At 35.0% G+C, this 22,261-nt stretch overlaps 2 protein-coding genes across 2 annotated transcripts in view; both read right to left on the reverse strand.

The window, feature by feature from the left end:
* The window catches only part of LOC134236909 (protein SCO1 homolog, mitochondrial-like), a 176,459-nt gene that overhangs the window by 30,197 nt on the left and 124,001 nt on the right, over positions 1-22,261 (reverse strand). The window lies entirely within an intron of this gene.
* Positions 668-18,122, reverse strand: LOC134236911 (metabotropic glutamate receptor 3-like). The gene is made up of 12 exons (XM_062719079.1): positions 17,726-18,122; positions 9,471-9,610; positions 6,924-7,094; positions 6,661-6,805; positions 5,684-5,830; positions 5,111-5,391; positions 4,919-5,024; positions 4,571-4,749; positions 3,991-4,229; positions 2,698-3,617; positions 1,067-1,500; positions 668-844 (listed from the first exon to the last, which is right to left on the reverse strand). The coding sequence occupies exons 1-11, from the start codon at positions 18,120-18,122 to the stop codon at positions 1,346-1,348; spliced, it is 2,880 nt and encodes a 959-aa protein (XP_062575063.1). The 3' UTR covers positions 668-844; positions 1,067-1,345.

The raw sequence follows: 22,261 nt of genomic DNA on the forward strand, positions 1-22,261 counted from the left end.
GAATGACAAATGTATTTTGCTGAGATTTTTTTCACTTAAAAAACTCTGGACACCATGGAAACCGATTAAATGTAAAGGAGTAATTAACGACCCGTCTCAGGGGAACTCAACTCATTTCTAAACGAAGTTCAACTCCAGATGTTCGTCGCCTGTACTTACTGCAATGTACATTTTGGTGATGTTATATACAGTTTATAAAGACAAGAATATACATGTGTTAGCAATGGTTACTATGAACAATTTAAGTGTTAACTTGTAAAAATCAAAACCATTTCATTTTGCAGAAGTCTACCGAATGTACTATGTATATACGAGTACTAATTAGAATTTTGAGCATGCGCGAAATTGCAGTTTTTCTATTCAGAAGCAATCGGCAATCCTCGGCTGACTCCGCTCCATGCAAACCTGAGCTCCGAGTGATTCAAAAGTGGCCTCCATGCAAAAGACATTTACACCTTTTCTTCCCCAAGAAAACAAATGGCCCTACATGGAGTGGTTGTTTCCCATCTTGGATCTATATTTGTTTAACAACTTACATAAAGATTAAAATATCTTTATTTGTCCATTCAAATCAAAAATCATAGTCATAGAAAAATATCACTACAACCTCTCTTTCATTCTTCCGATCTTTCTCATCTGACATCTACAAATTCACACAAAAGAAAAGTAATAGAGTTACATTTATTCGTACACATGTTGCATAAAATGCCATTCCATGCCACAAATAAGGTACAAACAGATTTTAATATATATGTTCCCATCCTCACACATGCACCTGAATCGTGTCCTTTGCTCCCACGAGTGGATTCAGAATCAATATGACGCTGTGAGGATGACATGGTCCCTGTATATAACACACGTATACCTCCAAATAAGTACATACTAGGATAATAGAGTGTGAGTGCATGATAATCAAATTTCATGAATTTGAATTCATATATACTGTCATCTTTGAAAGCCAAGGCTTTAAGGTCCAATCCCCATAAACAGCTATGGGGAGCAGAGCAGACCGAAAAACTTTCGCTAGCGAAGATGATATACTGTAAAAATGCAATAAAACACACACCAAGTGAAGAAGTTCAGAACCTTACAAAAATGTAAATCTGATATGAAATCCAGAAATCGTAGCTGCAGCGTGAATCGGAACATCGGTGTATTTACTACCCTTTACCCACGGCATACAGATTTAGAGCAAAGATTTTAAAACAATTATTGAATAGATGGATATTAAAATACAAAACAGGAAGCAATTTCTTAAGCACATATGTAGCTTCAGATTTGTTTTACACATACATGTAAATTTTTGGGTTTAGTCTTAATTGAAGAAAGAAGTTGTCACGTGATGTTAAAGTTGTACATCGTCTGCTCCTCTTGAGATGGCTTCCAAAGTCTGAGTGCTGATGCTGGTACCGTTAGCTAGCGTCTGGGTGGCGCACGTAGAGCGACTGATGGTACTACTAAAAGAGGAGGAGGGCCGCAGTCTATTCATCATTTCCATATCTGTAACAAGAAATATAGATTAAAACAATGCCAGCACAGTTTTAATAACTGCATGGTTATTAACGTATGTATAGAGCACACTTATCCCACTGTCTCAAGGTTACTTAATTATCCCCTCACAACAGGGTCGGAGGGTATATATTAACGCAATAGCTTGTGTTCGTTTGTGGGCGAGTGAGTTTATTCTTTGTGAAACGGAAGTGACGTAATTTCCATCGGGATCGACATGTCGCACGCTGATTTGATTTCTTATATGCTCGTTGCGAGGGGGATGCTCTGCATTGCGATGTCCTTTTTTTTTTTATTTTTTAGTGAACAAAACCGAAGAAGGATCCATCCAAATCCGATTCAATATTTCAATATCTAAAATTTAAAATTTCTGGAAGACAAAATAATAGACAAACGGTTATGCCTCCAGTTTCATACGTGAAAATGTAATAAAAACCCTTCAAATGAGAGAGAGAAGACATTCAAGACTGGGGGCTGTATCCTGTCTAATAAAAGATCAATGGATATCGCTTTCATATTCCGTCATACTAATTAACACGTTAGGAATCGATACCATCTTCTACGCTAGAATTTATGGCACTTCCAATAACTGGATAATCAAATAAAGTGCTTCGACCACAGGACACAGTCAGGGAAGAACGAAGGACCAAGAATTATGCTTAACCTTTTCGGAACCCTGCTCTCCGCGCGATCCCCAAGACAATGATAAACATCTTTTCATTGACCAAATTAATTTGGTCCGTCTTATTCAATCAAGATTGTTTTTGTAATCGGCTTATAAATATGCGTGGTACCAAAGCAGCCACACATAACAAATATCTTTATAGAAGGAAGCATACAAATGACAAATTATTTCTATATTAACAATACGTCTTTGCAGCAACAGAAATTCCCTATTCCCATTAGGTCCAAGCAATCGAAATTATCAATTTTACATTAAATTCTTATTACTCAGTTTTTATTAATTTTAGAGATTTCAACACGTTCAAAGTATATGACTTCTTCAACATATAGTTCTTTGGTATTGCCGTGTTCTTAGAACTTAGATTTAGTTGGGCATTTTAGAGGTTTTGCATTTATTTGATTTTCTTAATTATCATAACTTCAAACAGATTGGGCGGTGTCAGGTTTATTTTACCTCTGTTATCTGACTTGGACAGATTGCACGGTGTCAGGTTAATGTCTTACCTCCATAATCGGACTGGACAGATTGAGCGGTGTCCTGTCGTCCATTAGAATGGTAACTAGAAGGTATACTGGAGTAGCAATTGTTTAGCTTTGGAGATGGCATAACGGGCTTTGCTGCTAACAGGCTCTGTCGGACATTTCTTTCCGGATGAAGAATTATAATATAAAGTTTTGTGGCAAACATACAAATCAGTCCTACCGTGGCACTTAAGCTTATGGAAAACGACATAGTTGCTATTCTAATGTGAATATTATGTTCAGTACTGAAATAGATTGACACAAATGCTAACCATATAATACAAGTTGTGTACATTGTAAATCCAATATACTTTGATTCATTGAATGCTTCTGGAATATTTCTCGTCAAAATAGCATAGAATGTACAAATAATCACGAGAACAATCGGGTAAGTGAAGCCAACCATATACCAGGCTCCAACCGCATCATTACACACAAGCTGATGGTCGTCACGGTCTGCATGATACGGTACAGCCCGGGGCGGACGAAGTAACAGCCACACAATTCCTACGGCATTCTGAAACGCTACAAACGCCCCACAGATAAATAGCTGAGATCGTGGACTGATGAATCGAGGTCGTTTTGAAGTCCTTTTACCTGCTCTGAAGATTCTAGATATTCTGTTGGTTTTTGTGAGTATGGCGGAATACACTATGGAGAATGATAATCCAATGCAGTACTTCTGAGCACCACAGGTGATCTCGCTTGGTTTTGAGACCAGTATAAAAGTCATGGCATAACACATAAAAATTCCAAATAAAAGAACAAAGCTTAGCTCCCGCCCTGACGCCTTAACTACTGGGGTATCATTGTATATGATAAAGATCACCATGACAACAGCTGTTGCTATGATACCGAGAGAAGCAAACGTCATGGCAACCAATGCTATGGCATCTGTATACCTACAAAATTTGAGATTACGCAATTGTGAAAATCGTTAGCCAAATATTGAATTAATTTAACACAGATCTACATGTACATGTATTTTCTAAATATTATAATACGTTTGAAACGTTGATTTTTGACATCTCGACTCCTCATAAGTCGAGAATTTATTCCTTCCAATACCAGTTAAAATGGCTTCACAATTTTATTGATTAATTGAAATACATTTTCGACTTCGTAATCACTTCATTCCATTTTTGTTGTTTAATTAAATTCAAACACTTAGCAATAATTCTGCGTTAACCTTTAAAAATATTTTTATAATCAATGGCATGTTGTTCAATGTGTACTCACAATGGCACAACTTTTATTAAATGATATCAAATCTACCTCAGATAAACAATCGGTATTTGTACACAGTGCTGCCTATCAAAGCTGGGAATGGTGCCCAAGGGGCAGTCAACGCATGCGTACTTGGTGGGTAGATACTGGAACAGATGACAAGGAGAACAGGTCCAGCAGCACGCTGAGCCGTCGATCATATGATGGGCCTCCGCTTTCTGACACGGTCGACTGCAGACTGATTCAGGGTGTTCGGGCTCTTCCCAGCGAAACTTCATGTCAACCATCTATGTGTTGTAGAACATACAACACAATCAGCATAACCCATACGGTAGTATAATAACAAGATAACTAAATGTATCATGATACTATCATGATGTAACTTGAAATCTATTACACATGTTGTATTTTATTGTTTTCCTTCAGTAATACTTTACCTGTTTTATAAAAAAAACTCTTAAAATTGACAATTTCACAGCAAAATGGTTATATAGGTAACGTATTTCGAGTGTATAACAATTCAATATAATAATAGAAGACCTTAATTTTGAAAGCACTGGGAGGTAAAATTAAGAGAGGGTATGTCGGAAAAGGACAAATTTCATATCTGGCCATTCTATATGAATACCTGTTCCATTGTGTAAATTCGTTTAGAGGACTGGCTGTCTAGAAATAAATGTTTTCCCAGAAAGAAACCAATGGTCTTCCACTCGTAGCGCCCTCTTGTGACTTGTCTGTAATTCAGGATCCGGTAACGCGCTGGAGCGTCCCCATAGGGAAGGAACGCAAACTGCTGTCCAGACAAACCTAGAGAACAGAACTGATAATTGATTGATTCTTGTGATTTCAATTTTTCTTGCTTCAATCAGAGTCTACCACAGTCTCAATGTATCGCGGTAAGGTTTTATACATTTAAGCCATATTGTACCTTCCACAGATTTAGAATTATGCCACAAAAGTATGCACGTGTTCGTACCTGTAAAATTCACTTTGACCAAGTAGTCTTTTAGTAGTTCCCCATCAATTGGCATTATAGCGTCACATAACCCAGAACCGTTTCCACAGAAATCTGCGAGCATATTCTGTAAATCGACAGAATTTGTAATATACTCATTCTTGATCTCAAAAGACATAGATCATCTTCAAATGAACAACAAATAAAACTCACTGTGAAAGCGTACGCAAAACTCATTATAGCATCGCTGACGAATTGAAGCTGTGCCTCCATTTCGAATTCTTGTGGAAAAATCTGCTCGTTTCCGCTACACGTCACATTAAAACCGTCATTGTATGGCGTCCAATTGCTTCCTGGGTATTTACATCTGAATTGCTGTTCCCAGAATTCCACAAACCAGGGATTCCTTTTGTTGTTCTGAGGCGTGAGATTGAGAAAATAATCTTTGAACCCTTTTACTTCAAATGCTAATGGTTGAACTGTCACGGCACCCTCTACCTACCGAAAGGAAATAAGTACAAATGAGGTAAATATATAAGCAGTTTTGCAACTATATAGCCAACAACAGCTTTGCACGCCGGGAGATTTTGGTTTGTGGGAATCTTAGAGGACAGAGAACCCAGGTCTTTAAAATTCATTCTATATATTCTGCCACCTGAGTTGAATTTTACAGTTTTGAAATTTTTCCGGTGAACTGAACTGTCCCACCTATCTCTACTTCGTTAACGGTGATCTGAGCTGTCCTACCTACCTCTACTTCGTTCCCGGTGACCTGAACTGTCCTACCTACCTCTATTTCGTTGCCATCCACAGCGAGGCTCCGCCCTCCCCAGCCGTCACTTCCAATCCAGGAGAACCAGCGGGAGGCGTTCTTCCGCCTGACGGCCTGCATCAGTTCACCAACCTCCTGGTCGGAACCAAATACAATCACGCCTACAACGCAGGGGAGAAATTTGGATGTAAGCTAGGAATGTATGCTATAGTTCTAAGGAAAATTTGAATATATACTTTTTTCTACCATTATTTATGGAGTGTATATTAAAACAAGAGGCTCACGGAACCTGATATAATATTTATGGCAAAATCGCACAGAGTTAGATATTTTTGTTCTGAGAGTCCTTCCCTTTGTTCAAAACAGTGTTTTACTATACATGTAGTTAAAATTTAGCAATTTCAAGACTTGCTATTGAGTTTTATAAAAATTTCTTCACAGAGCAATTTTTTTTAATTGTCTTTATATATCTTTTTGGCTTATCGCGGTAAATATAAAATGCGGACCGCCATTCATCAAAAGTTGAAGACTGGAAATTGACAAAATACCAGTATTCTGGCAAAATGTTTTTTTTCCCACTTTCAAGCGGGTCAACGCTAAATTCATCCAATATAAAGTTCTAAAATACAACCGACTTATATGCGAGTATCAGTTTTGCATATTGATGATTGCAGATGGGTTTGTTTTCCCATTGTTATGGAGAAGAACTGTCAATTGCAGACTTTACTGCAGTGATGATTGGGCCTGACATAATCATTAGTAAACATACCTTAGCAAAGACAGATTTTTTGCTGATTGAGAATTTTATACTCATTAACAAAGCAAAGATAAAATGCAGAAAATGTAAATCGAATGGTTCATCAAGGGGAATCATTCCTGTCAAGATGAATTACAAGAAATATTTAATTTTTTATTAAAAAATTAATTATAAAATGCTGAGATCTTAAAATTACTATCAAAAGTGAAAGACTCCTTTATACTCGGTGCTCACCCCTTGCGTTTGATTTCGCCAGTAGCCTTTCCACGGTTTTGTCATAGGTAGCCTGGCCAGCCACACCGGAATCCTTGATTAACTTTTCTGTCGCCGCAATGCAGATCTCACTGGCCTTCAAAAGCTTCTCCAGCTCGTTAAAACCCTTAAAAACCAATGTTGTTGTTGTTGTATTATATGGATAAAGTACTTAAGATATTTCCAGCATGAGGACTGCATTCATTTTTGTTTCTTTTGAAATGACCAGTCTGTTTTTTTTTTACCTGCATCCCGTAACTTGATTCCTCATAAACCACCGAGACATAAGTCCATCCGAACATGCGCACTAGTTCCACCATGGCCTGCGCCTGATGGACATCAGATGGTATGGTTCTTAGGAAGAAAGGGTACCTGTCTCTGTTGCTCAACACAGTGCTGGTAGAGAAGAAGCTCACCTGAGGAGTCAAGTCATGAGGAACAGTACATTTCATATTTATTGATTGGATACATTGCTCACTGCTAAAGTTGAAGCAATAACATGCATTTAGACTTATTAACAAGGGTATTGTTTTTTGTAATTCTTTCAGTCTATGCAAGTCACCGTTATGATCCAAAATTGCAAAAGACGGTAAAGCTATAACAGTTATTGGCGGACAATGGACAATAGGAGATAAGGAATCTCGCCTCAACTTTCAGCTTAGGTGAGCTAGAAAGTTAGGTTGAGGCTTAAATCACAAAGTGTTATGTTCGAACAATACAATTATATCCAACTTGGTTTTCAGTTATGAGTTTCTGACAGAAAAAAAATATTTGTAATTTTCTTTTTAATTGGAAAAGGAAAGTTAATATTTATTTCTCATTATAAGTTATCCGTGTTTTATTTTCGATAAGCTTTCAATAATTGATATCATTTTGTTCAGAGGTCCTACCAAAATGAATGAAAAAATTGCAGAATGGAGTTTTAGAAAGTAAATTTTTCAATAAAATGTTATTTGGAGTAGTCGAATCTTCTTAATGAGAATTTTTCTAATATATACAGTAGCAAAAATACACTCGCACGCCAATTGCGATGCATGTAAAACTTATTTTCTGAAAGTGCATATTTGCATAGAGCCAAATCTAGATTCTTCATTTAAGTAAATCATTTTTCAAACATTCCATGAGTATGTGTATTTCAGTCAACAGAATTAATTCATTTTTAACGTAAATGTCTACTGTACAAGTTTTTATTTTGTTTAGAAATAATTTGATCAGTTTTGGAAACCATAGGTTGAAAAAAAATCTACATGTATGATATTTTCTTATAATTATTGACAAAATATCAGGCAATTTTGTTTTTCAATGGATTTCTGGGATCCGTTTCTTTTTGCTTAAGTATGATAAAGTTCATCATTGGTTTAATTTAACTGAGGATTCTTTTTTTATCTGGAACAAAATCTACTTTATGGAACTATAAGTCCTCTAAGATGTAACATTATTTAATCTAATTTGTTTGACAGAATGTTAAACAATACAGAGATCCTTTAGTAATATTCCAATATTCACTCCGTATAATGTAACATGTTTGCCGTGGGGCAGTCTTAATTCATGACACGGAAAGTCCTTCTGATGCATTGAAGGATTCGAGTTTCAAAGGCAGCTTGGGTTTCCCGGAATATCAGTCCGTGATTGATTCCTAAATGAATTAGTTTCACTATTCTGTGTAAAACTCGCTATTTCTACAGGTTTTTGACGGCTGCGCAAACAGGGTCTGACGTTGAATATAGGCCTGACTTATTACCGAGTATTGACAGGCATGGAGATTGTTTAGGAACGTATTCTGATATGTTTTATTGTCAAAAAAATTCTCATTTCCTGTCCAAATGTGAGAACGTTTTACAGCTGATGTACGACGTCACAGTGCTAACTGCGGAGGACTACTGAAATATAGCTATGTCATATTGTGTTTGTGTCCACCGACTCATATACCAGAAAATAGATGTGTTCGCGAAATGCAAACAAATTTTGCTAATGCCCAACAACGTAGTCTAAAATACTTGACAAATTCTGCTTTTTTGACAGAAATACATAGATCACCCGCAGCTGACTCTGACTGGTGTCCTTGATTTGATGCTCACTCCTAAGCAATTTCTCACTCAAGTTAAATTCAGAATCAAACTGCCTCTTTGGAAACAAAATGGAAAAGTGTTTTTAAATACAAGTAGAAAAAAAGCTAAAAAGAACTTGGATATTCTTCAATTCGTGCTTAATGATATACATCGATTGACTGAGTTCGAGGGCAACATGCATTTTGTCTGACCCAAGAACCAAACTGTCTTCCTGAGGCCGGTATAACAATGAGTTTTACTGAAACAATAACGAAATAAACATCGATAAACTGATAAGTGCAAAGGTGATATTACTCCTTTGATTGACCGAAAGCTATTACTTAAAACATTTTTTATAAAAATAGATCATAAAATTGAAAAATTGTTAAATTTTAAATGATTTTTAACACAGATGAACATTGGGTGTAACGATAAAAATCATTACCATAAAAAAAATCCATTGGGATTTGACATTTTACACGTACATCTTTGAAAAATGGCTATTTTTAAAATGTAAAACAAATGCACCAAAATTGTTTAAGAATATAAAATCAGGTATGTTAATAGCTGATTCATTCTTATAAATAATAAACTTTTTTTTATTAACGAACGAATTCCATCTAAATTATCTATTGTACTAAATACTGCTTGCGCATATACATGTATATATATCTATTGACACAAAAGGGGTTAAATTAAACAAAGTTAAATTAAGTACTAGTACACAGTCCTGCTGAATCTTACCTGTGGAATTTTAAACAGCTTCAGTAAATTTGCTACTTGAATTGAAGTCACACTAGATGGCGCTCCAATCACTCCAGGAATGACCGGATCAGATCCGTCGTGACACTTGTACTCGGATCCTCCTATGTTTGCTATTGAGCCTTGAAAAATGTTAAGTTTTATTTTAATTAATTTAAGAAGGTCGAGTGACGTAAAAACGAAAGATGTTATCTTTCATGTTGCGTACTATCAGAGCAGTGTGCAATTAAAATATCAAACGCGATTTCAGCTTATCAACTCCATCCAAATTTTTACATTTTTTTTCAAAATGATTACGTAAGGGCCGGGAATTTTTACTAGCTGTAGATCTGTAGTTCGCTGGATTGAAAAAAAGGAATTGACAACTAAAGACCAACAATGCCACTCATCGAAAAAAGTGTACATTTACTTCTTGATTTATTTCTCAGTAAATTTCAGTATATTTCTAACCACATGTTCCTAGCTTATTTTGTACTTCTTCCATGACAAAAGGGTATTCGCACGAAGCACGTAAAATGGACCAAATTGTTTTGTCTCTCGAAATGGCCGTATAAATAGGCGAACGTTTGGATGATCTCAGTTTCAGGCCCAACAGGACTATTAACAACAATTTTTAGGAATGTATTGTGTGGTAGAAGTCAATGAAATATGTTAGGAAAACACGGTAAATAATATTTTGACATAGCAGCATAAATATACAGAGAAATAAATCTAGAAACAGCGCATTTTGGTGCGCAATAAACATGCACTTTTCAGTGAGTGACATTGTTGCTCTCTCTCTTTTACATTTCAATTTTTAAGACCAGCGACTCTAGATCTCCAGTTAGGTTAACACTTACTTACTTGAATAATAATTGTACGAAAAACAACTCAGTTATTCACTTTTAGCATTATTATTTTACATAAAGTTTACAATTCACTTTTAGCATTATTATTATTTTACATTAAGTTACCTCCGTTGTTCAATGAATTGCTCCAAAAGTGTTTTTCCCCCATTCTTTCTTATATTATTTTATTTTTATTAATACAATAGAAGAAAATGTAAAAAAGAAAAGAAAGAAACATAATACAGATAGCTTTAACCACAACAAAACAGTATGAAAAAGAACAGCGCCTTTAGCCAATTTTTCAATATCTGGCATGGCTTTCTTGGGAAAGAAAAAGTGTACATTGAGCTTAGAGGTAAAAATCGAATTAAGTCCGTTAATGACTTTTCTAAGCCTCTCTTGCTTCCCTGAGTGTTTGGGCACTTAAGATCCATTTTAAAAAGCTTTGTGGATTTTTCAGAATTTGCGTATAACGATGCTGATTGGTTTTCTTGCGTTAATAACGAAATTGAACTATTAAGAACTTTCGACAACTTGCCTTGTGATCTTATCCTTGTGGTTTTTTTTTTAACTTGACATATAAGAAATAATTTATTTATACTCGTCTACAAGTATTTCATATTTTCTGAAGCAATATTCAATAGCAGCTTTAGGGGTTTTGATGTAAAATAAACAACAATTGAACAATTCAAAGAAAAAGCCCATGGATGAAAGATTCATGGGATTCTAGGTGTGCGTCGTATTGCTACCATTTATTCCAGTATAAATCTCTTACAAACAATATACATTCACTATTACAAATGTAAATAAAATATTCTCATATAACTAAAGGTGAATCAGAAAATTGTTTATTTTGTATAGAAGAAGGACATTGGATGAACACATTAAAGAACAAGCTAATTCAGAGAATTCGTGTCCCCCGCTTAGGGAAAAAGTCGGCTCCCCCTGACTGAATTTGTAGAATTATTAAATGTATACATGTATACTGAAGCAAATAAAATACATGTATGTCAATATGCATATAAAGATTTGATTGCTTATACTTCATTATGTGTATAGAGGATTTTTTTATATGGAATTTTTATCACACTGTAATGATGATTTTATAGCCTCATAAATTTTTCATTTCACATGCTGAATACTATCATTTAGTAAAAAAAAAGTATAAAAAAAAAAAAAGAAAGGTTCGACCGAGATTCGATCCCGGGTCCTCTTATACATGAAGCGAGAGGCATAACCACTAGACCACGGAATCGCTTTACATAGCGTGAAGTATATGCAGAAGTGAAGTCACATACATGTATATATTCATGTTTTCATGTTCGGTATTCTCAAAATTTTACACAATCCATGGTGTTTGATTTATTTAGCCTTTATTAAACAGTTCTAATAGATGTAATAAGAACATAAAGTCCGCCGAGAACCTGTTTTATACGCAAAAACTCTCCTCATGCCACTGCGCTAAATATAGCGACATGTAATACTATAAATACTAATAAAACAAGCTAATTCAGAGAATTCGTGTCCCCCGCTTAGGGAAAAAGTCGGCTCCCCCTGACTGAATTAGTAGAATTATTAAATGTATACATGTATACTGAAGGAAATAAAATACATGTATGTCAATATTCATACAAAGATTTGATTGCTTATTCTTTATTATGTGTATAGAAGATTTTTTTATATGGAATATTTATCACACTGTAATGATGATTTTATAACCTCATAAATTTTTCATTTCACATGCTCAATACTATCATTTAGTAAAAAAAAAAGTATTTACAAAAAAAAAAAAAAAAAAAAATGAAACGTTCGACTGAGATTCAATCCCGGGACCTCTCACATTTGAAGCGAGAGACATAACCACTAGACCACGGAGTCGCTTTATACAGACAGAAGTATATGCAGAACTGAAGTCACATACACGTATATATTCATGTTTTCATGTTCGGTTTTCTCAAAATTTTACACAATCCATGGTGTTTGATTTATTTAGCCTTTATTAAACAGTTCTAATAGATGTAATAAGAACATAAAGTCCGCCGAGAACCTGTTTTATACGCAATAACTCTCCTCATGCCCCTGCGCTAAAAATAGCGCCATGTAATACTATAAATACTAATAAAACAAACGGGGCGGGGCACTTTGAGAGGGGCGAGAGACGTCCTAGGGAGTTTTGGTATAAAATTACATTGCATAATCTCAAAATCTTCTTGAAATATCGCCTGGAAATGATAGTATTACATACAGACAGAATGTATAAATTTACGACCTTGAACTTTGACCTTTTGACCTCAAAATCAATAGGGGTCTTCATTAGGCCACAGGGAGTTGTTATATAAAATTTCATTGCAATAGCTCAAATGGTTCTCGAGATATCGTGTGGAAACGAAAGAGTTTTAACCGACAGAATTTGCTTATTTATGACCTTGACCTTTGACCTTTTGACCTCAAAATCAATAGGGGTCTTCTTTAGTCCATAGGGAGTTGCTATGCTAAATTTCATTGCAAAAGCTCAAAGGGTTCTCGAGATATCGTGTGGAAACGAAAGCGTTACAGACAGACAGAAAGACGGACGGACGGACGGACGGACGGACAGACGGACGGACGGACAAACCCAAATTAATATCCCCCACTTTTCAAGCGGGGGACAACAAATGGGGCGGGACACTTTGAGAGGGGCGAGAGACGTCCTAGGGACTTTTGATATAAAATTACATTGCATAAGCTCAAAATATTCTTGAAATATCGCCCGGAAATAATAGTATTACACACAGACAGAATATATAAATTTACGACCTTGAACTTTGACCTTTTGACCTCAAAATCAATAGGGGTCTTCAATAGGCCACAGGGAGTTGTTATATAAAATTTCATTGCAATAGCTCAAATGGTTCTAGAGATATCGTGTGGAAACGAAAGTGTTTTAACAGACAGAATTTGCTTATTTATGACCTTGACCTTTGACCTTTTGACCTCAAAATCAATAGGGGTCTTCTTTAGTCTATAGGGAGTTGTTATGCTAAATTTCATTGCAAAAGCTCAAAGGGTTCTCGAGATATCGTGTGGAAACGAAAGCGTTACAGACAGACAGAAAGACGGACAGACGGACGGACGGACGGACGGACAGACGGACGGACGGACAAACCCAAATTAATATCCCCCACTTTTCAAGCGGGGGACAATAACATAGGACCATTATCAGCTTAGTTTGGATTTTCAGTAAGGCGTGATATTCTCGACATTACCTATGTAGCTTCTGAAATTTACACAGCTTTCCTTCACTGTTGAAATATATATACATAGAATAGAAATTCGGCCGAATGTCAACTGGTGTAGTAAACAGCCAATTAAAAGTTCTCTCACGGCACAGAGCCGTCTCATCGTTGTCACCCAAGTTCCTGATGTTATTAATTTCTTAACCAATCTACAAGTATTTGCCATTACGTAGCGCCGAGAATGCCACGCCCTTCTGAAAGTCCAAACTAAGGTGAAAATCGTCCTAACAATAAAAGATATGAGTGCTTCAACAGAACAAATCGATACAAGCTCTAATTATTGAAACAAAAGACGAATCGAAATAATTCTATTTTATGTATTTCAAATGAACACTTGTAAGCACTATAACAAAATGCATGTTGATTACATGTAGCTGTATTCATCTAATAAGTTTTAAACATTTTTCAATATCTTTTGATTCTTCTTTAATGTTAAAAATGAATGACATAAGTGAAAAGTGTTTTTAAGAAAAAACTGGCAACAACTATCATTATCGATTTCACTTGTATAAATTAAAAAATACAACAATTATTAAGAGAAATATACATGTAAACAGATCAAAAAATAAAACTTAAGTACCCCTGTATGCGAGTAGAGTGTGTAAACTTAAATATGTGAACTCTTGTGGAAGAGACTGAATGCCAGTGTATCGATTACAGGCAGATTCTGTCGTTTACATGGAGATATCGATGTTATCAGTATAACAGGGAACATGCAATTATCACGGTGGATGACCACCAATATGTCCAATTTTTACTCCCCAAAATACTATGTACAGTAATAAGGAGAAGTTGTGATATAATTTTCAAACCTGTGATAATCTCTTTAGTCTTGAATTTCAACCAAAATGTGTTTTTGAAACGCTGATGCAACTGCATGGAAGTTCATGACAAACATTAAAGATTTTCAAATTCAAGTCAAACTCAAGCTCAAGTTTGTGAAAATATTGGTACCGATTGGTATTCATTGAGGCAAGTCCCTTTTTTGAAGTATCAACGTACCTTATCTCTTTGCTTTTAACTATGAGTTGACTTGCATTTGAGAAACATATACCTTTGCATCTTTGCCACAAGCTCCCAAACGGGTCAGGAGTATTTTATAAACACATCTTGTTTTACCTTTGTATAGCAGGAGACAGGTAATCGGGGATCCCCATTCATTATTACAGACAAACGGACGGGCACCCTCATTACTCTTTGTCCCACTCTCCGCTTTTTAGGGTATACTAGTAGATACATGTATGTGTATAAAAAAGGCCAAGGGAAAATTTTAATATGATATCTTGAGATAACATGAAAGTCCTGTAAATGTAGTTTGTTTAACCTTAATTTTATGGGTTTTTTTAACTTAAATTCTTTAAATAAATATAGAAATTCATTTAACCTTTTCACAAAGGAATTTTAGTATATGCAAGTTTAAACCTTCGGTGAAAAGCGGGGAGTGTATAGTGATTGAAGTGTTGTTCTTTCAGGAAGTCTGTACGTTCTTTGGCTTAACTATCACTTATCCACATCTCCTATATACCTTTGAACTGTCATGACATAGTGCCATAGTGATCTCCCATTTTGCTTCTTGATATATCCGTATTTTTATATAATTTTCCTACAGCAAAAATGGACTTTACCATTACACCTGTATGGGAACGGGAACTACATGTACCACAGTTTCAAAAGTACAGTACATGGCTCTAGTTTGTCCAAAATTTAATTAATTCAAAATCAAATTGGGACTAAAGACTAAAACATCGTTGTCTTCTTTTCTGAAAAGGGTTTAACAGAATTCCAAATTAGCAAAAAGGATTCCATAGACTCTTCCACGACAGGGCATTGCTCTGATAGTGTAATAATCAGCCTATATTGGAAGTGATTTCTTTATTGCAAAACCTGAAGAGGACTTAATAAAACTGCAAGTAGTTTACAATTGAATCGTGTATTTTATTTTCGGGACCTTACTCCGGCTAGTGAAGGAATGTCGCCAATATGTTGCGGAAATGTGAGAATTAATGAGAGTAATCTCACGCGGAATAAAACAAAAGAAGATCAGAAAAAAAAAATCATTATTACGGAAAGTAAACTTCTTTTTGTGCCGTTAGGAAAATTAGCTGACAGGAGACCACGGTCAATAACAAACGATATCACCTCATGTCAATATACATGTACAATATATGTCTAGAATGTTTGTTCGATAGAGGTCTATAGTCAGTTATGATCATGGCCATGGTGGAAGGATTAATAGAGCGGGTTTGCAATCAGAAATACAAGTGTAAATTTCTTCTTTTTTTTTTTAGTTTTCCTATCTTTACCAACAACCTTAAAAAGTTCTCATACAGTGGCTTACATGTAAATGTACTTTAAATGTACTCTGAAGTCGATAAACGTACTATTTCAATAAGTTTCTTTTTTCACTAAATTCTCTATTTTTATGTATGCTTGTAAAGCTAATAAAACAAAAACAAAAACCAAAGTCTCTGTCAAGACTGTAGTTCTACTGGTTTGTACTTATAACAAAACAAGTTTGATATGGCAATAAAAAGAAATTAATAATGTTTCTTGATTTGTCTCTTTTTCTGTGTCAAGATTGTAATCAGACAAAAACTGTAGAGAAGAAAAGTTTACAGGAATTTCTAATTCTAGTAACCATGGCAACAGTGTTCATCTAAATCGAAAACTGATGCATAGAATTATGTATATTATGTATTCTACCTGTGTGGCAAGTCACACTGAAATTTACCAATACAACACCGTTCATTGAAATCAAAAACCACTAAATTAGTTAGACAACAAGCGGTTCTTTTTCACTGTATCAATAAAATATATTCATGAGCATTTAGATATAAACATGAATAAAGATTACTTTATATAGTACTCATTTTCAAAACTATTTTCCTGAAAAAGGAACAATATAAATTCAATAAAGAAATCTTAAAAATCCTCCACGACTTTTCTGTGTTTTCTGAACTTTCTACAAGAATATATGATCTTGACAAGATGTTAAAGAGCTAGAATGTGATCCCTTCATTAGAACTCTGTCACCTTTCTATTCCTCCAATAGTACCGATCTTAACTATATATTCTCATAATCACGTTCGTTAAGTAATATCTATAAGATAGTCTCCAAAAATCAATTAATTACCGAAAGTTTCTTTTTTGAAACCGAGAGGGCTATTGGACAGAATTGATTTAAGGCGGCTCATTCTCTAATTGTTTCATCAACATGTCGCTACTACTCCGAGGCCTTTAAGATGATCATTTTCCTATCACAATGGATCAAAACCTAAGTTGATTTTCGGAGCCGCTGTAATTGATGAAACTGGAATTAATAACACAGCTCCATTAGGGGGATTCTCTGCTAAAGTCTTTTCCGGTTTTGAACGGGTTTTCTCTGACTTTTTTTTTTTTTTTGCTTCGCGTCCAAATAGAAAATTCTGACTTTTCATTTAAGATTCAAATTAAAAGAAGTCGAGATTCAAAACTAAAGAGCAAAAAAGTGTGGCAAATTTTACAGTCTGTAGACGTTTTAACTATAAAAGGAAGTAAAGTGTTAAAAAAATCATCAAAGGCAAAATTGAACGATGTGATCAATGTTGATCATTGTGACGAAACAATTTTATAAACTGTTGTTATACCTTTGTGGCAATAGATATAAGTAATGCATACGCCAATAAAGATACTTCTTTTACCATTCAATTCGAAATTAGAACTATATGAACTCGATCGTGTGATTGCCAATGGATGCTTTCAGTTTTCCGGGTATTTTTTTCTAGGTTCTGTATGAATACAGCATGTTGTAAAACAGACTAGCCTTAACCCAGGTGATTTATGATTTGGGTTCTTTAATTTGTTTTAAATAAACATTCTGATTGTATTGTAAATCATCATTTTCTTCAAATCTGCCCATTAATACTGAAAAGTATGTAAAGCTTATTTTCCTGAGTAAAATAAAATTCAATATCATACCAACGCACGCAATGCAGTAGCAGGAGTATGTTGCAATGTACAATACAAAAAGAGCATAAATACCATCAAGATATTGAAATGAATAAATGTCAAATGAAATGGCAGAAATTGACATATTAGTGTACAATTATCTTTCATTTCTTGTACCTTTCAAATTTTAACTAAATGTTTTCTTTACCTCGAATGAAGTCCACGGCTTGCTCCAGACCATAAATGTCTCTGTCACAGTCGTCTTTGGCCAGTACCCCTAAGGTAACCCCTGGGAGAAGCTTTGGGTTGGCGTTGATAACATCCAGGGTGTATAACATCGTCTCTAAGGCCTGTATCCCGCCCTGGGGCATGATGGGGCCACAAATTTTATCCTCACTCCTCTCATGCACCATATGCAGTGCTCCTAATATTAGGTCGCCACCCACATGCACCGCCTTGTCCCTCTCCGGCCAAGAATAATTTCCATGCGCACCCACTACCGTAAGCTGCGACTCTTTGCCAAAAGAACTCAGAGTTTTCAGGCTTTTTGTTGCAATTACAAAGTGAAAAATTAGCAGATGACAAAGATCCATCTTCAGTGCCATTAATTTTACTTCAGTATCAGTTAGTAGGGTTGAGCATTGAGAAGATTTAATAATTTCCTCAAGTATCCGCTATTCACTTGGGTAAGTAATTCTTCAGAGACTCGGAAAACAGTATCGACTATACATGTTATCAATTTATTTCTCGTGTTCATCTAAATTAATATTTCCATAAGATCTTACATCGACAGCAGAAGCCAATTCTGCGGACCTTTAAGAGCAAGGGCTCTATCGTTATCATCAAGTGTCCAAAAAACAGATATGTAAGAGGGTCACGTGACTCACAAAAACACGCCTTCCTGTGGAACCGAAACGGAAATCCGATGGTCAAATTGAGGACAACGTATTTTTGCGAGTTCGTTATTTTTTCAAGAAAATGCTTTCTTAAATGGAAAATAAGCAAACGGCAGTTAATAATTATAAAACTGCATGATATTCTTAAACCGACAAATGGTATATGATGTATATTTTGACGAGTATCTTACTTGACCTGCATTATTTGCAAGCGTCAGATCTCGGGTGCAATAAAATTGTTTTCTCTCCTTTTTTTTTATTAAATGGCATTTAAAGCGTTTTTTTCATCTCTTTACTGTTCGCATTAAATTAAAGTGGGATATCATTGATACTAGGCATATTTTCATTTTAGTAATGGTTTATACATTGTATGTAACTCTTTTTCACCCTTGTCATGTCTTCGATTGCAATTTGCGTTATCACAAAGAAATTAATTTTTATCATTACCGTAATTGTTTTTCCACCTTTAGAATTCGTTTTTAATATTTAATGTAGACTCAATCTATAAAACAAAAAAATCAACAGGTATTAAGCTTTTAAGACTAAGATTATTGTCGACAAGAGATTGATAAAAGACATTTTCTAATGTGCTTTTGGTAATGTGTCTAATGAGCAGTTACTATACCACGATCTGACTTCTAGAAATGTTAATCAATCTAGATAACCTACAGTCTTGATAATGATATGGAAAAAACTGGAAAATGACATTTTTATAAAATCCTACTTTAGAGTAAATTCTCAACTTTTATTAATATGTTTAATATACAAATTGTTTTTTTTTTCAGTCATCAGTATTGACTTTGATTCTTTTAAGATGCTTCGATACATATACACAGGAACTCGAAATAAATAATACCAAAGAATGTGACACATCTCTTTCATAGATGGATATTTTACTTGAAAAGACGATAATGATACCTTACAACAAAACTATGAAAAATGTGATGAAAAACTTTACTACATGTATATAAAATATTTAGTCAGGCTTCCAATTTTCTTTTGTTTGTAGCATCTGCTCATTATATATGTATAGCAATACACTGTATTCAATTTTCATTCGCATATAGTAATTATGTTCCCCAAACGAAGTTTGGGAACATATTGTTTTTACTCTGTTTCTTATTATTATGTTCCCCAAACGAAGTTGGGGAACATATTGTTTTTACTCTGTTTCTTATTATTATTATTATTATTATTATTATTATTATTCCTGGGAAAATTTTGTCCTTGAGTGATCTTGTAAACTACACATCCGACTAAGGTAAAATGTTTTTATGGTCAATAGACATGTTATGTAGATTTGCCGAACAAAGGTCATTTTGCGTGCACGTGCTTGCAAGAGCGCGCACGTGCAACATGTAAAATGACCGATTTAATTGATATAGGCGTAACTTTTTAAATTTTTGATAAAATGCTTTGAAACTCATAATGTAAGGATATATTAGTAATATAGACAATATGATATGGTCAAAATAGCAAGATCTCACGCGCATGCACGTGCGCTTTGCTCTGATTGGCTGAAACTAAAGTCTCAATATCTTTCTTGTTTTTTGAGGAGATCCTTTGAAATTTTGAACATAGCCATGCATTAGGATATCCTACAACATGATATATAGAAATTATCATGAAAACACGTGCATGCACGTGCGCTGCAATCTGATTGGCTGAAACTTTTAAATAGCTATAACTCCCTTGATTTTCAACCAAACAGGATGGGATTTGGAACATAGATATATTAAATGAACTTTTAAAAAAAGGTATGGTCACCATGCACATGCATACACGTTCGTGTACGTAAGCTGCAATCTGATTGGCTGAATCTTTAAAAAGCTATAACTCCCTTGGTTTTCAACCAAACAGGATGGGAATTGGAACATAGATATATAAAATGGACTTCTACAATAAGGTATGGTCACCATGCACATGCATACACGTGCGTGTACGTGAGCTGCAATCTGATTGGCTGAAACTTTAAACAGTTTTAACTCCCTTGGTTTTCAACCAAACGGGATGGGATTTAAAACACAGATAGATTTAATGAACTTCTACAAGAAGGTATGGTCACCATGCTCATGTATGCACGTGCGTGCACGTGAAATGGGTAAAATCAAAAATACACTTGAATGAGCGAATTTTTTAATACTTTTGGATTAAATACTTTAATATTAAGTATATTAAAATATATAGATTATGTAGACAAGATGATATGGTCATTACGTATATGCCTTCACATGCGCACACATGCAATGCTAAAATTTGAATGAGCATGGTACATTTCTGGGTAAACATTGTTAAAATTTCAAATGCATAGAGTTTGTGTTAATAAATGAAGCTTACAGGGAATATGGCACCAAAAGGGAGTTGGGGAGCGTTTGGGGAACATCTGTAACGGTCCCCGTTACAATTAGCACTAGTTATTATTATTATTCTTTTTTCTTCTTATTTCTTCTCCGGTACTTTTTTGTCCGCGAGTGTTCTCAGAAACTGTTCACCCAACTGAGCTAAAACCTTTTTAGGGTTAATAGGTGTGTTGTGTAGGTGTGCGGAACGAAGGTCATTTTGCGCGCATACGCCTGCACGTGCGTGCGCGTGAAATGACTGAAATGACTAATATATTTAATATAGCCATAACTTTAACATTTTCCGATGAAATGCTTTGAAACTCATTATATAAGGATATATTAATAGTGTAGATAATGTGACACTGTCAAATTAGCAAGAACTCACGCGCATTTACGTGCGCTTCGCTCTGATTGGCTGAAACAAAAATCTCAATATCTTTTCCGTTTTTTGACGAAATGGAATGAAATTTAAAATATAAGCATTCTTTAAGATGTCCTACAACATGATGTATAACATTTGTCATTAAAGCATGCGCATGCACGTGCGCTGCAATCTGATTGGCTTAAACTTCAAATGGCTGTAACTCCCTTGTTTTTCAACCAACCACGATAAGATTTAGAACATAGACAGACACAATAGACTCCTATAAGAAGTTACGGTCATCATGCACATGCATGCACGGGCATGCACGTGCGCTTTGCTCTGATTAGCTGAAACAAAAATCTCAATATCTTACTTGTTTTTTGACAAAATACTTTGAATTTTAAAACATAATCATACCTTAATACGTCCTAAACTATGATATATAAAAGTTTTCAAGAAACCACGCCCATGCACGTGTGCTGCGATCTGATTGGCTTAAACTTTAAATGCCTATAACTTTTTTGATTCTCAACAAAACAGGATGAAATTTAGAATATGAATAGATATGACGGATTCTTACATTATGCTACTATCAAACTTGAATGCAAGGACTTGCATGCACGTGTGCGCGCGCAATGCGTTAAATGACCGATTTACTTGATATAGTCGTAATTTTTTTTATGAAACGTTTCAAAATTCAAAGAATAGAAACACATTAAAAGTGTAGTCACGATGATATAGCTTTCATGCATTGCACCTTCGCGCGCGTGCAATGATCAAATGACTTGTATACTTGATATGGCCGTTACTTTTATATTTCTTTATGAAATGCTTTGATGACCTTGACCTTTGACCTTGACCTTTGACCCCTTGACCCAAAGGTCACAATCCAGCTCAAGTTCGTAGATGTATTTACAAACTCACTTTAACAAATGCTTAGAATAAAAAAGTCAACCCCCCCCCCCCCCTTCTCCTTAAAAAAAAAAATCAATAACAACGTAGAAAATTTCTCTGAAACTCGATCAACACCCGGGATCGACATAAAATTTCACTTAAGGTGCAGAAAAGACTTCATAGAAAGTTTCCTGAAAGTTTTACGGTAAGTCTCTAAAGTATATAGAAATTATGAATTTTTACGGCAA

This window comes from Saccostrea cucullata, unplaced genomic scaffold, assembly GCF_032062105.1.
Source record: "Saccostrea cucullata isolate Sc308-1 unplaced genomic scaffold, CSIRO_AGI_Scuc_v1 ctg34, whole genome shotgun sequence".
Taxonomy (NCBI): domain Eukaryota; kingdom Metazoa; phylum Mollusca; class Bivalvia; order Ostreida; family Ostreidae; genus Saccostrea; species Saccostrea cuccullata.

Bases quoted from the DNA above. Each gene is read 5' to 3' on its own strand.
- LOC134236911 (XM_062719079.1), bottom strand. From the start codon at position 18,122: ATGGCACTGAAGATGGATCTTTGTCATCTGCTAATTTTTCACTTTGTA. The intron at 4,750-4,918 runs GTACGAACACGT...TCTGTTCTCTAG, and splicing joins GGTCAAAGTGAATTTTACAG to GTTTGTCTGGACAGCAGTTT. The intron at 4,230-4,570 runs GTATTCATATAG...TACAACACATAG, and splicing joins GAATTTACACAATGGAACAG to ATGGTTGACATGAAGTTTCG.